Genomic DNA, 12,262 nt, shown 5'->3' with positions numbered 1-12,262 from the left:
TGCTTGGTTTGAAAAAAATTACTCTTACTGAGTACCACATTTTTAATCTTGATTTCTTTTAGGGTTTCTTAAAGCCCTAAAGTTGCCATTTGAAATGACTTTAATTTTGTGCCATGTCTGTGATCTGCTTTTTTTCAACAACATTAAACAACTGAATGAACATCCTCCGAGCCCGGTGATTCCATAATTTTTGCCAGAGGTTGTATGTTAGTCTGAGCATTTAGTGTATGATGATGACAAATAACTATAACTTATCTTTCAAATCTGCTGGCGCTGCAGTGCTTCCGATTTTCCAGCAGCGATAATGAATGTCACCATCATAATTCATTTGACCACTGTAACCAATCTCTGGCCTCAAAGGCCACATTAATTATGTGCCAGTATGCCTGCTAAGGCCAGTGATTGCCTGCAGTGATCATTTGAATGATATACATGACATTATTGTTACAGAACTGGTGAGCGGTTTAAAAATGAGTTTTGGTATTTTTTTATGGTATCATATTGCCTGCTGTTAGATAACTTTCATAAATTCTGAACAGCAATATGTATCAGCACAGAAGTTTAGGCCTAAAAATAAGGAGGTGTTAAAAGTCGGACTTCCCCTTTAAACTGGCCTTATGGGGACAGCAGAGAAGAAGAAAGCAGCAAGGCAGCCGTCACATCATGCCATTTTTCATTCACCTGCTTTATATTTATTTTCTAAAATCATATTTAGATTGAGCAAAAATTGTACTTAGAAGAGTCAAAAGCCAGAAGAAAACATTTTATTGTCCACTTTGACATTGTAGGGACAACTATTTTAAAGCGGAACTGGAAGATAGTAAACAACAAGAATATTCGGTGTTTCATCATCTAGAGTTTGTAGATGCCTTCCCGTCCTACTACTCAATAAGGTCAGAATCTCCTCTGGTTAGCCCACCATACACTTTAAATTAATGTTTGCCAAATCAATGTAATTGGAGGGATCGGATGATCATCTGATGTGTATAAGGGCCTCTCTTCTCTCCCCCCAATATATAATGGAGACCATTTGTTCTCCAAAAAATAAGCTGCCAGAGCTGTCCAGCTTTCTCTGCTGTCCCTATTGAAGAGACATGAACGCTGTTCATTTGTATGGTGGAGTCAGGAGAGATAGCTCTTGGCCAAATGAGCATTTGATCATCATATATACATGGCTAATTCTAGTCAATAATATTAGAAATCTTAAGAATAACAGGTACATGAAACCACAATTGATGCATATTTTCCTAGGCACATATAGTTAGTGGGCACCAGTCATCCTCTCTCATAGGATATCCAGGGCAGAAAAAAGGAAGCAGTGTCTCCTTACCAAAACAGAGAGACACTTGAAAAATTATCTCTGTGGTATTGGCATCGTAAAAGACCATGTGGCTTCGAAATAAATCCAAGCAGACTCCAATCCTCGTAGGAGAATAGTTATATTTTAACCTCTCACAAATGTTCCCAATGCCATAATACACATTGTCTCCTTGCTTACGTAAGATCCAGTAGCCATTTGATGAATTCAAATCCCATAAGCCCTTGCGTTCCACTGACTCCTTTACAACACCTATGAGCCAATTACTTTTATTTCCTACGTTTACTTCCCAGTAGTGCCGACCGGACTTAAATCCTGGTGTCCCCAAGACATATAACCCTGGCTCAAAACATTGTGAAGTTACTTTTATCGTTTGGGGAGTTGGGTCAAATCTCACTTGTTTGAAGTCTGGGGACAAGGCGAGGTTCGGATGAGCAGTTTCTGGATCCAAGAGTATTTGTTCTGGGACTGGTTTCACCATATGCATCATCTGTTTTGATGCTCGGAGCTGCACAGGAGGCTCGGCTATATCTAGTTCTTCAGGTCTTTCCAGAGTCTTCAACATATCTTCAATGACACTGAGTTGGTCTTTGCTTTTTGTGTTTATAATTTGTTCCATAAGGTGAACCAGCTGTAATGTTTTCTCCTCCAAACTCAGCATGGTTTGGTCTTCTTGTTTCTTACTTTCGGCCACCTTCATTTCTTCCTCCATTTCCAGTAGGTGATGACAATCACGGACGATTTTACTAAGATTTGAGCGGTATAGTACATGGTTCTTTTGCATCATGGTAATATTGGCACGAATGTCACTGACTGTTTGCCACGACAATATCTGCATATGGGAAAGTTGGAGTTTGATATTACTTATCAATTGCTTGGTCACCTCTGGTGTTGGCTGCATGACTTCACCATTGATTCTTGTTGTGGTAACAAGTGCATCACTCTTTGTCTACACAGAGAAGGACACAATTTCCTGTTAAGAAGCTTCATTTTACCATATAATTTAGTCTGCACAATGTATGGGATAAATAGAGCTTATGACCATACAGGCCCATATTAATAATATTTTTTTCATTTTTCCACCTTTTATTATCAGTTTATATTGTATCAGTTTGAGAACGCTTTAATTTTAAGAGGCTGGATCCAAAAAGTCTTTAGTGAATTCAGAGTCTCTGACCGATTATATACAGTACAGACCAAAAGTTTGAACACACCTTCTCATTTAAAGATTTTTCTGTATTTTCATGACTATGAAAATTGTACATTCACACTGAAGACATCAAAACTATTAATTAACACATGTGGAATTATATAGTTAACAACAAAGTGTGAAACAACGGAAAATATGTCTTATATTCTAGGTTCTTCAAAGTAGCCACCTTTTGCTTTGATGACTGCTTTGCACACTCTTGGCATTCTCTTGATGAGCTTCAAGTGGTAGTCACCGGAAATGGTCTTCCAACAATCTTGAAGGAGTTCCCAGATATGCTTAGCACTTGTTGGCCCTTTTGCCTTCACTCTGCGGTCCAGCTCACCCCAAACCATCTCGATTGGGTTCAGGTCTGGTGACTGTGGAGGCCAGGTCATCTGGCGTAGCACCCCATCACTCTCCCTCTTGGTCAAATAGCCCTTACACAGCCTAGAGGTGTGTTTGGGGTCATTGTCCTGTTGAAAAATAAATGATGGTCCTACTAAACGAAAACCGGATGGAATAGCATGCCGCTGCAAGATGCTGTGGTAGCCATGCTGGTCCAGTATGCCTTCAATTTTGAATAAATTCCCAACAGTGTCACCAGCAAAGCACCCCCACACCATCACACCTCCTCCTCCATGCTTCACGGTGGGAACCAGGCATGTAGAGTCCATCCGTTCACCTTTTCTGCATCGCACAAAGACATGGTGGTTGGAACCAAAGATCTCAAATTTGGACTCATCAGACCAAAGCACAGATTTCCACTGGTCTAATGTCCATTCCTTGTGTTCTTTAGCCCAAACAAGTCTCTTCTGCTTGTTGCCTGTCCTTAGCAGTGGTTTCCTAGCAGCTATTTTACCATAAAGGCTTGCTGCACAAAGTCTCCTCTTAACAGTTGTTGTAGAGATGTGTCTGCTGCTAGAACTCTGTGTTGCATTGACCTGGTCTCTAATCTGAGCTGCTGTTAACCTGCGATTTCTGAGGCTGGTGACTCGGATAAACTTATCCTCAGAAGCAGAGGTGACTCTTGGTCTTCCTTTCCTGGGGCGGTCCTCATGTGAGCCAGTTTCTTTGTAGCGCTTGATGGTTTTTGCAACTGCGCTTGGGGACACTTTCAAAGTTTTCCCAATTTTTCGCACTGACTGACGTTCATTTCTTAAAGTAATGATGGCCACTCGTTTTTGTTTACTTAGAATTTGTATTATGGCAAGAAAAAAGCAGCTAACAGTCTATTCAGTAGGACTATCAGCTGTGTATCCACCTGACTTCTGCACAACACAACTGATTGTCCCAACCCCATTTATAAGGCAAGAAATCCCACTTATTAAACTTGACAGGACACACCTGTGAAGTGAAAACCATTTCCGGTGACTACCTCTTGAAGCTCATCAAGAGAATGCCAGGAGTGTGCAAAGCAGTCATCAAAGCAAAAGGTTGCTACTTTGAAGAACCTAGAATATAAGACATATTTTCAGTTGTTTCACACTTTTTTGTTAAGTATACAATTCCACATGTGTTAATTCATAGTTTTGATGCCTTCAGTGTGAATGTACAATTTTCAAAGTCATGAAAATACAGAAAAATCTTTAAATGAGAAGGTGTGTCCAAACTTTTGGTCTGTACTGTATATATTATATATATATATATATATATATATATATATATATATATATATATATATATATATATATATATATATATATATATATATATATATATATATATATATATATATATACACACAGTGCATTGTGAAAGTATTTAGCCCCCTTGAACTTTTCTACCTTTTGCCACATTTCTGGCTTCAAACAAAAAGATATAAAATTCAATTTTTGGGGGGAAGAATCAACAACAAGTGGGACACAATCGTAAAGTGGAACAAAATTTATTGGATATTTTAAACTTTTTTTAACAAATTAAAAACTGAAAAGTGGGCGTGCAATATTATTCGGCCCCCCTTGAGTTAATACTTTGTAGTGCCACCTTTTGCTGCGATTACAGCTGCAAGTCGCTTGGGGTATGTCTTTATCAGTTTTGCACATCGAGAGGCTGAAATTCTTGCCCATTCTTCCTTGCAAAACAGCTCGAGCTCATTGAGGTTGGATGGAGGGCGTTTGTGAACAGCAGTTTTCAGCTCTTTCCACAGATTCTCGATTGGATTCAGGTCTGGACTTTGACTTGGCCATTCTAACACCTGGATACGTTTATTTTTGAACCATTCCATTGTAGATTTTGCTTTATTTTGGGATCATTGTCTTGTTGGAAGATAAATCTCCGTCCCAGTCTCAGGTCTTTTGCAGACTCCAACAGGTTTTCTTCCAGAATGGTCCTGTATTTGGCTCCGTCCATCTTCCCATCAATTTTAACCATCTTCCCTGTCCCTGCTGAAGAAAAGCAGGCCCAAACCATGATGCTGCCACCACCATGTTTGACAGTGGGGATGGTGTTTTGAGGGAGATGAGCTGTGTTGCTTTTACGCCAAACATATCGTTTTGCATTGTGGCCAAAAAGTTAGATTTTGGTTTCATCTGAGCAGAGCACCTTATTCCACATGTTTGGTGTGTCTCCCAGGTGGCTTGTGGAAAACTTCAAACGAGACTTTTTATGGATATCTTTGAGAAATGGCTTTCTTCTTGCCACTCTTCCATAAAGGCCAGATTTGTGCAGTGTACAACTGATTGTTGTCCTATGGACAGACTCTCCCACCTCAGCTGTAGATCTCTGCAGTTCATCCAGAGTGATCATGGGCCTTTTGGCTGCATCTCTGATCAGTCTTCTCCTTTTCGAGATGAAAGTTTAGAGGGACGGCCGGGTCTTGGTAGATTTGCAGTGGTCTGATACTCCTTCCATTTCAATATGATCGCTTGTACAGTGCTCCTTGAGATGTTTAAAACTTGGGAAGTCTTTTTGTATCCAAATCCGGCTTTAAACTTTGCCACAACAGTATCTCGGACCTGCCTGGTGTGTTCCTTGGTCTTCATGATGCTCTCTACACTTGAAACAGAACCCTGAGGCTATGTGCCCACGATGCAGAAAGGAAGCAGAAAATTTCTGCAGCATTTCTGCATCTCCCTGGCAGAAAAAAACGCATGCAGATTGTGCATGCGTTTTTCCTGCAGAATACATGCGGATCCACATGCGTGTTCACATGCGTTTCCGCATTGACAAGCACTTTCCAGGCGATAGCATCACTTGGAAAGTGCTTGACAACTAGGTCACACTGTATAAATCCGTGCAAACAGCATGGATTTATACAGTGTGAACCGTAAAAATTAAAACAAATAAAGCTATACTCACCCCCGAGGCCCCGGCGTGGCTGCAGCGCTCGTTCCTGTCTGGTTCCCGGCTGCCGGCATATCGCGAGACAGAGCGGTGAAGGGCCTGCGGTCACATGACTGTGACGTCACCGAAGGTCCTTCAGCGCTGCTGGCATTCAGAGAGAAGACGCCGGACAGGTGAGTATAAACTTTATTTGTTATTTTATTCTTTTTTTACAGGTACAATGGTACCCAGGTCTGGATGAGAGTCTCCTCTCCTCCAGAACTGGGTACCATCCGCACATAGAGACGCATAGAAGCAGCTTGTAAAAATGTACAGTCGCGGTTTCTGTGCGTCTCAATGCAAGTCAATGGCGGGAGTTCCGCTGCACTTCCGCAAAATTAAATGACATTCTGCGGATCTTTGTACGCAGCATAAACGCTGCGGAAAAATCCGCAGCATGTGCATAGAACATGCGGAATCCCCTTGGGGACCATGGGGTGCGGATTACCTAGCGTTTCACAAGCGTTTCCGCTGCGGAAATTCCGCAGCATAAACGCTTGGAAAACGCTACGTGGGCACACAGCCTGAGACTATCACAGAGCAGGTGCATTTATACGGAGACTTGATTACACACAGGTGGATTCTATTTATCATTACCAGTTTAGGACAACATTGGATCATTCAGAGATCCTCACTGAACTTCTGGAGTGAGTTTTCTGCACTGAAAGTAAAGGGGCCGAATAATATTGCACGCCCCACTTTTCAGTTTTTAATTTGTTAAAAAAGTTTAAAATATCCAATAAATTTTGCTCCACTTCAGGATTGTGTCCCACTTATTGTTGATTCTTCCCAAAATTTTTTTTATATCTTTATGTTTGACGCCAGAAATGTGGCAAAAGGTAGAAAAGTTCAAGGGGGCCAAATACTTTCACAATGCACTGTATATCCAGAAATGTACCTACACTATATAAAAAGACACGTGCATGTTTTTCGCCAATATGTGACATGAAATCAGAATAAACCTTTCCCGTTTCAGGTCAATTAGGATTACCATAATTTTTGATATTTACCAAATGCCAGAATGAGAGAAAGAGAATATTCAAGGCATTTTTATTACTTACTGCAAAGTCAAAAGTTTACATACATTTCATTAGTATTTGGTACCTTTGCCCTTAAACTGAATGACTTGGGTCAAACGTTTGGGATATCGTCCCACAAGCTTCTCACAATGGTTGGTATGAATTTGGGCCCATTCCTTCCAACAAAACTGGTGTAACTGATCCAGGTTTGTGGGTCGCCTTGCTCGCACCTGCCTTTTCAGCTTTGCCCATAAATTTTCAATAGGACTGAGATCAGGGCTTTGTGATGGCCACTCCAAAACATTGACTTTGTTATCCTTAAGCCACTTTGTTACTATTTTGGCATTATGCTTCAGGTCATTGTCCATTTGGAAGACCCGTTCCCGCCCAACCTATAACTTCCTGGCTGATGTCTTGAGATGTTGCTTCAGTATTGACACATAATCTTCTTTTCTCATGATGCCATCTATTTTGTGAAGTGCACCAGTCCCTCCTGCAGCAAAACAATCCCACAACATGATGCTGCCACCCCCATGTTTCACAGTTGGGATGTTTTTTTTAGGCTTCCAAGTTTCTCCCTTTTTCCTCCAAATGTAACGATGGTCATTATGCCCAAAACATTCAATTTTAGTTTCAACAGACCAGAGGACATGTCTCCAAAAATAAAGGTCTTTGTTCCTGTGTGCATTTGCAAACATTAATCTGGCTTTTTTGCCTTGTTTATTTTGGAGTAATGGCTTCTTCCTGGCAGAGTGGCCTTTCAGCCCATGTTGATACAGTACTCATTTCACTATGGATATTGACAAGATCTTACCAGCTTCCGCCATCATCTTCACAAGGTCTTTTGCTTTTGTCCTTGGGTTGATATGCACATGCTGGACCAAAGCACGTTCATCTCTGGGACACAGAACCCGTCTCATTCCTGAGCAGTATGATGGCTGGACATTCCCATCTTGTTTCTACTTGTGTATAATTGTTTGTACAGATGAACGAGGCACCTTCATGTATCTTGAAATTGTAGCCCAGGATGAGCCAGACTTGTGCAAGTCCACAATTCTCAATTCTCTTCCTGATATCTTGGCTGATTTCTTTAGACTTTCCCATGATGCTACACAAAGAAGCAGTGTGTTTCATGTGTGCATTAAAATACATCCACAGAAGCTTCCAAACACATGATATCATCATATGGGCAGTCCAGAATTGTTTAAAGGCATAGTAATCTTAGTGTATGTAAACTTTTGACTTTGCAGTAAGTAATAAAAATGCCTTAAAACATTCTCTCTCTCTCATTATTCTGGCATTTGGCAAATATTAAAAATTATGGTAATCCCAATTGACCTAAAACGGGAAAGGTTTATTCTGATTTCATGTCAGATATTGAGAAAAACATGCATATGTGTCTTTTTATAAAGTGTATGTAAACTTCTGGTTTCAACTGTATATATATATTATATATACACTACAGACTTTGTGCAGCAGGCCTTCATGGTAAAATAGCTGCTAGGAAACCACTGCTAAGGACAGGCAACAAGCAGAAGAGACTTGTTTGGGCTAAAGAACACAAGGAATGGACATTAGACCAGTGAAAATCTGTGCTTTGGTCTGATGAGTCCAAATTTAAGATCTTTGGTTCCAACCACCATGTCTTTGTGGGATGCAGAAAAGGTGAACGGATGGACTCTACATGCCTGGTTCCCACCGTGAAGCATGGAGGAGGAGGTGTGATGGTGTGGGGGTGCATTGCTGGTGACACTGTTGGGGATTTATTCAAAATTGAAGGCATACTGAACTACCATGACTACCACAGCATCTTGCAGCGGCATGCTATTCCATCAGGTTTGCGTTTAGTAGGACCATCATTTATTTTTCAACAGGACAATGACCCTAAACACACCTCCAGGCTGTGTAAGGGCTATTTGATCAAGAAGGAGAGTGATGGGGTGCTACACCAGATGACCTGGCCTCCACAGTCACCAGACCTGAACCCAATCGAGATGGTTTGGGGTGAGCTGGACCGCAGAGTGAATGCAAAAGGGCCAACAAGTGCTAAGCATCTCTGGGAACTCCTTCAAGATTGTTGGAAGACCATTTCCGGTGACTACCTCTTGAAGCTCATTAAGAGAATGCCAAGAGTGTGCAAAGCAGTCATCAATGCAAAAGGTGGCTACTTTGAAGACCCTAGAACATAAGACATATTTTCAGTTGTTTCACACTTTTTTGTTAAGTATACCATTCCACATGTGTTAATTCATAGTTTTGATGCCTTCAGTGTGAATGTACAATTTTCAGAGTCATGAAAATACAGAAAAATCTTTAAATGAGAAGGTGTGTCCAAACTTTTGGTCTGTACTGTACATATATATATGGTTTTCACTTCACAGGTGTGCCTTGTCAGGTTTAATAAGTGGGATTTCTTGCCTTATAAATGGGGATGGGACCATAAGTTGTGTTGTGCAGAAGTCTGGTGGATACACAGCTGATAGTCCTACTGAATAGACTGTTAGAATTTGTATTATGGAAAGAAAAAAAGCAGCCAAGTAAAGAAAAACGAGTGGCCATCATTACTTTAAGAAATGAAGGTCAGTCAGTCCGAAAAATTGGGCAAACTTTGAAAGTGTCCCCAAGTGCAGTTGCAAAAACCATCAAGCGCTACAAAGAAACTGGCTCACATGAGGACCGCCCCAGGAAAGGAAGACCAAGAGTCACCTCTGCTTTGCAGGAGTGTGCAAAGTAGTCATCAAAGCAGAAGGTGGCTTCTTTGAAGAACCTAGAATATAAGACATATTTTCAGTTGTTTCACACTTTTTTGTTAAGTATATAATTTCACATGTGTTAATTCATAGTTTTGATGCCTTCAGTGTGAATGTACAATTGTTATAGTCACGAAAATACAGAAAAATCTTTAAATGAGAAGGTGTGTCCAAACTTTTGGTCTGTACTGTATAGATATATATTATATATATATATATATATATATATATATATATATATATATATATATATATATATATATATATATATAGTGAGGCAGTGACTGGGATCGTATAAGGGGGACGTTTTATATCCCCAGAATGTGTACAGAGACCTATTTAATCCATTGGAGTGCATTGCAGTCACAGACACACCTGCGGCTGCAGTGCAGGAATAAAGTCGAGAATTGACCTGGTCAGGCTATCTGGCTAAGGCAGATTAGTAAAACCTAGCAGGGCTTTCATTTCTTGGGGGAGGCTATAGGAAGGCAGTGGGGCGGCCTCCTCCCTCCAACCTGTGTTTTCCAGTGGCTCTTGCCACAGGTCCTTTAAAAACCCTGTATTAAGGATTAGTGTTGTTCAGTGTTGGAGGAGAGGTCAGGATAAGTGATGCTCTCACTAAACAGCAGCGACGGGAGGCTCGCTCGCTGGTGCAGCGGAATACCGATGTGTTCTCAGAGCTACCGGGTAGGACTGCGGTTCTCCAGCATGACATTGTCACCGAATATGGGGTAAGGGTACGAATGAGACCATACCGGGTACCCGAAGCCCGGAGGCAAGCCGGCATGGCTGAGGTAAAACAAATGCTCCAGTTAGGAGTCATCGAGGAATGCGCGAGTCACCAGGCGGTTTCTGTCACTGCAAAATTTCAGTCTCTCTGTAGAAGTCGCAGGCACACGCGGATGCCCTGTCCCGGGCACCCTGTATGGTGACAAATGTTCAACCACACAAGTTTGAACAGAGGGGGGGATTTGTGAGGCAGTGACTGGGATATACGAGGGATGTTATATATCCCCGGAATGTGTACAGAGACCTGTTAAATCCATTGGAGTACATTGCAGTCACAGACACACCTAGGGCTGCAATGCAGGAATGAAGGTGAGCATTGACCTGGTTAGGCTATCTGGCTAAGGCAGATTAAGTAAAACCCGGCAGGGCCTACATTTCTTGGAGGAGGCTACAGAAGGCAGTGGGGCGGCCTCCTCCTTCCAACCCGGGTTTTCCAGTGGCTCTTGCCACAGGTCCTTTAAAAACCCTGCATTAAGGATTAGTGTTGTTCAGTGTTGGGACCGGCTAGGAGCATAGCAGGAAAGCTCGGCGGGCCTGTGTGTAGCTGAACCCATGCCTGGGAAGGCTCTGCACCCGTCAGGCTCTAAGCGGCCCGGCGCGGCCGTTGCCCACGGCAACCGTTGTTATGGACTTGTGTTAACCTGGCTGTGAACTGGAGGACTTTCTGTTTACCCATAAGTTGCAGAATAAAAGCTGTTTATGTTGGACTTGCTTGGGTCATTGCCTCAGTTACTGCACGGTGTAAACACCGCCGCCTTACAATATACGAGAGTCCAAAATAATTTATATGTAACTATTAGCATTAAAGGGAATTTCTCACCAGGTTTTTGCCCCATCTGAGAGCAAAATGATGTATGGGCAGAGAACCTGATTCCAGCGATGTATCACTTACTAGGCTGCTTGCTGCTGTTTCTATAAAATCCGTATTTTATCTGCTACAGATCTGCCAGTTCTCTGAATGCTGAGCTCTGTAAACCCCATCCACACCACTGATTGGCAGCTTTCTGTGTGCACTGTGCATAGGCAGAAAGCTACCAATCAGTGGTGGGGGTGTGGTTATACCAGTAAATGATACATCACAGGAGTCACGGTCTGTATCTCTAGTTTAAAAACTGGAGACAGGTTAATTTTAATAGAGCAGTTATATTCTAAACTTCACTTACAGTGTAACTACACCTAAAACTGAAAACTTGACCATTCTTCGGAACCCTAATATGTAGTAATTGTGTATAATCTCTTTGTTTTCTCGATGTCTCTAGTTTCTGGGAAAGTAGGAAGTAGCTGAGAGTAATTCCTGTCATGTATAAATTCTCTCTTGGGGCTGCTTTCAGAAGCTTTGGGTCCCAATGGAGAATCTCCAACAGGGACCCCAAAAAACACAGATCTTTAATAGTAATAGCCTAATAGCCGGGGTGCGATTGTAACCCCTGTGCCTATTATAGTTACGCCTCTGGATGCTTTATTTGTCACTTGGTCACACAGAGGATCCTACCCTGCAGTCTCTCTAGTTCCCTAACAATCACAGTAAGAAAACCCACCTCCTCCCATTTCTCTCATTGCACAGAAAAGTGCTAGACTGAATCTATGTCTGCGTAGTATGAAAGCCTAATCTGATATCAAGGACCAAACGTTTATTTGTCCATTAGTGACGCGTGCGACAGCCCAAATTTTAAATGCAAGTAGGTATTTATTGTGTTATCAGGATTTCGACTTCAACCTAGATGGAGCTTGGGTTTTACCATGTACTCCATCAGCCTCCATCTAGCCTGAAGATGAACGAGAGTGTTCATAGATGTTTTTTGAATATCCCTTGAAGACATCCATAGCAGCACATACCCTTAACAGCTACTGTTCAGATCTGGAAATACCAGAC

At 41.7% G+C, this 12,262-nt stretch overlaps 1 protein-coding gene across 9 annotated transcripts in view; it reads right to left on the bottom strand.

The window, feature by feature from the left end:
* The window catches only part of LOC141272555 (ret finger protein-like 4A), a 96,333-nt gene that overhangs the window by 36,642 nt on the left and 47,429 nt on the right, over window positions 1-12,262 (bottom strand). Inside the window, exon 6 of one of the 9 annotated variants that reach the window (XM_073683400.1) lies at window positions 9,557-9,617. The exons of 7 other annotated variants lie outside the window; for them this stretch is intronic. Coding sequence is in view for 1 of the 2 variants with exons in the window: in XM_073683403.1 (XP_073539504.1) it covers window positions 1,248-2,267 (1,020 nt within the window). In the remaining variant the exon portion in view is untranslated. Of the gene's footprint in view, window positions 1-591; window positions 2,268-9,556; window positions 9,618-12,262 lie in introns of those variants that run through there. One more of the 9 variants, XM_073683403.1, reaches the window with a different exon arrangement.

Source organism: Phyllobates terribilis, unplaced genomic scaffold (genome assembly GCF_046119375.1).
Source record: "Phyllobates terribilis strain yellow unplaced genomic scaffold, ASM4611937v1 Scaffold_5__5_contigs__length_657084704, whole genome shotgun sequence".
NCBI lineage: Eukaryota > Metazoa > Chordata > Amphibia > Anura > Dendrobatidae > Phyllobates > Phyllobates terribilis.
This window is presented reverse-complemented; position numbering and strand designations above follow the sequence as displayed.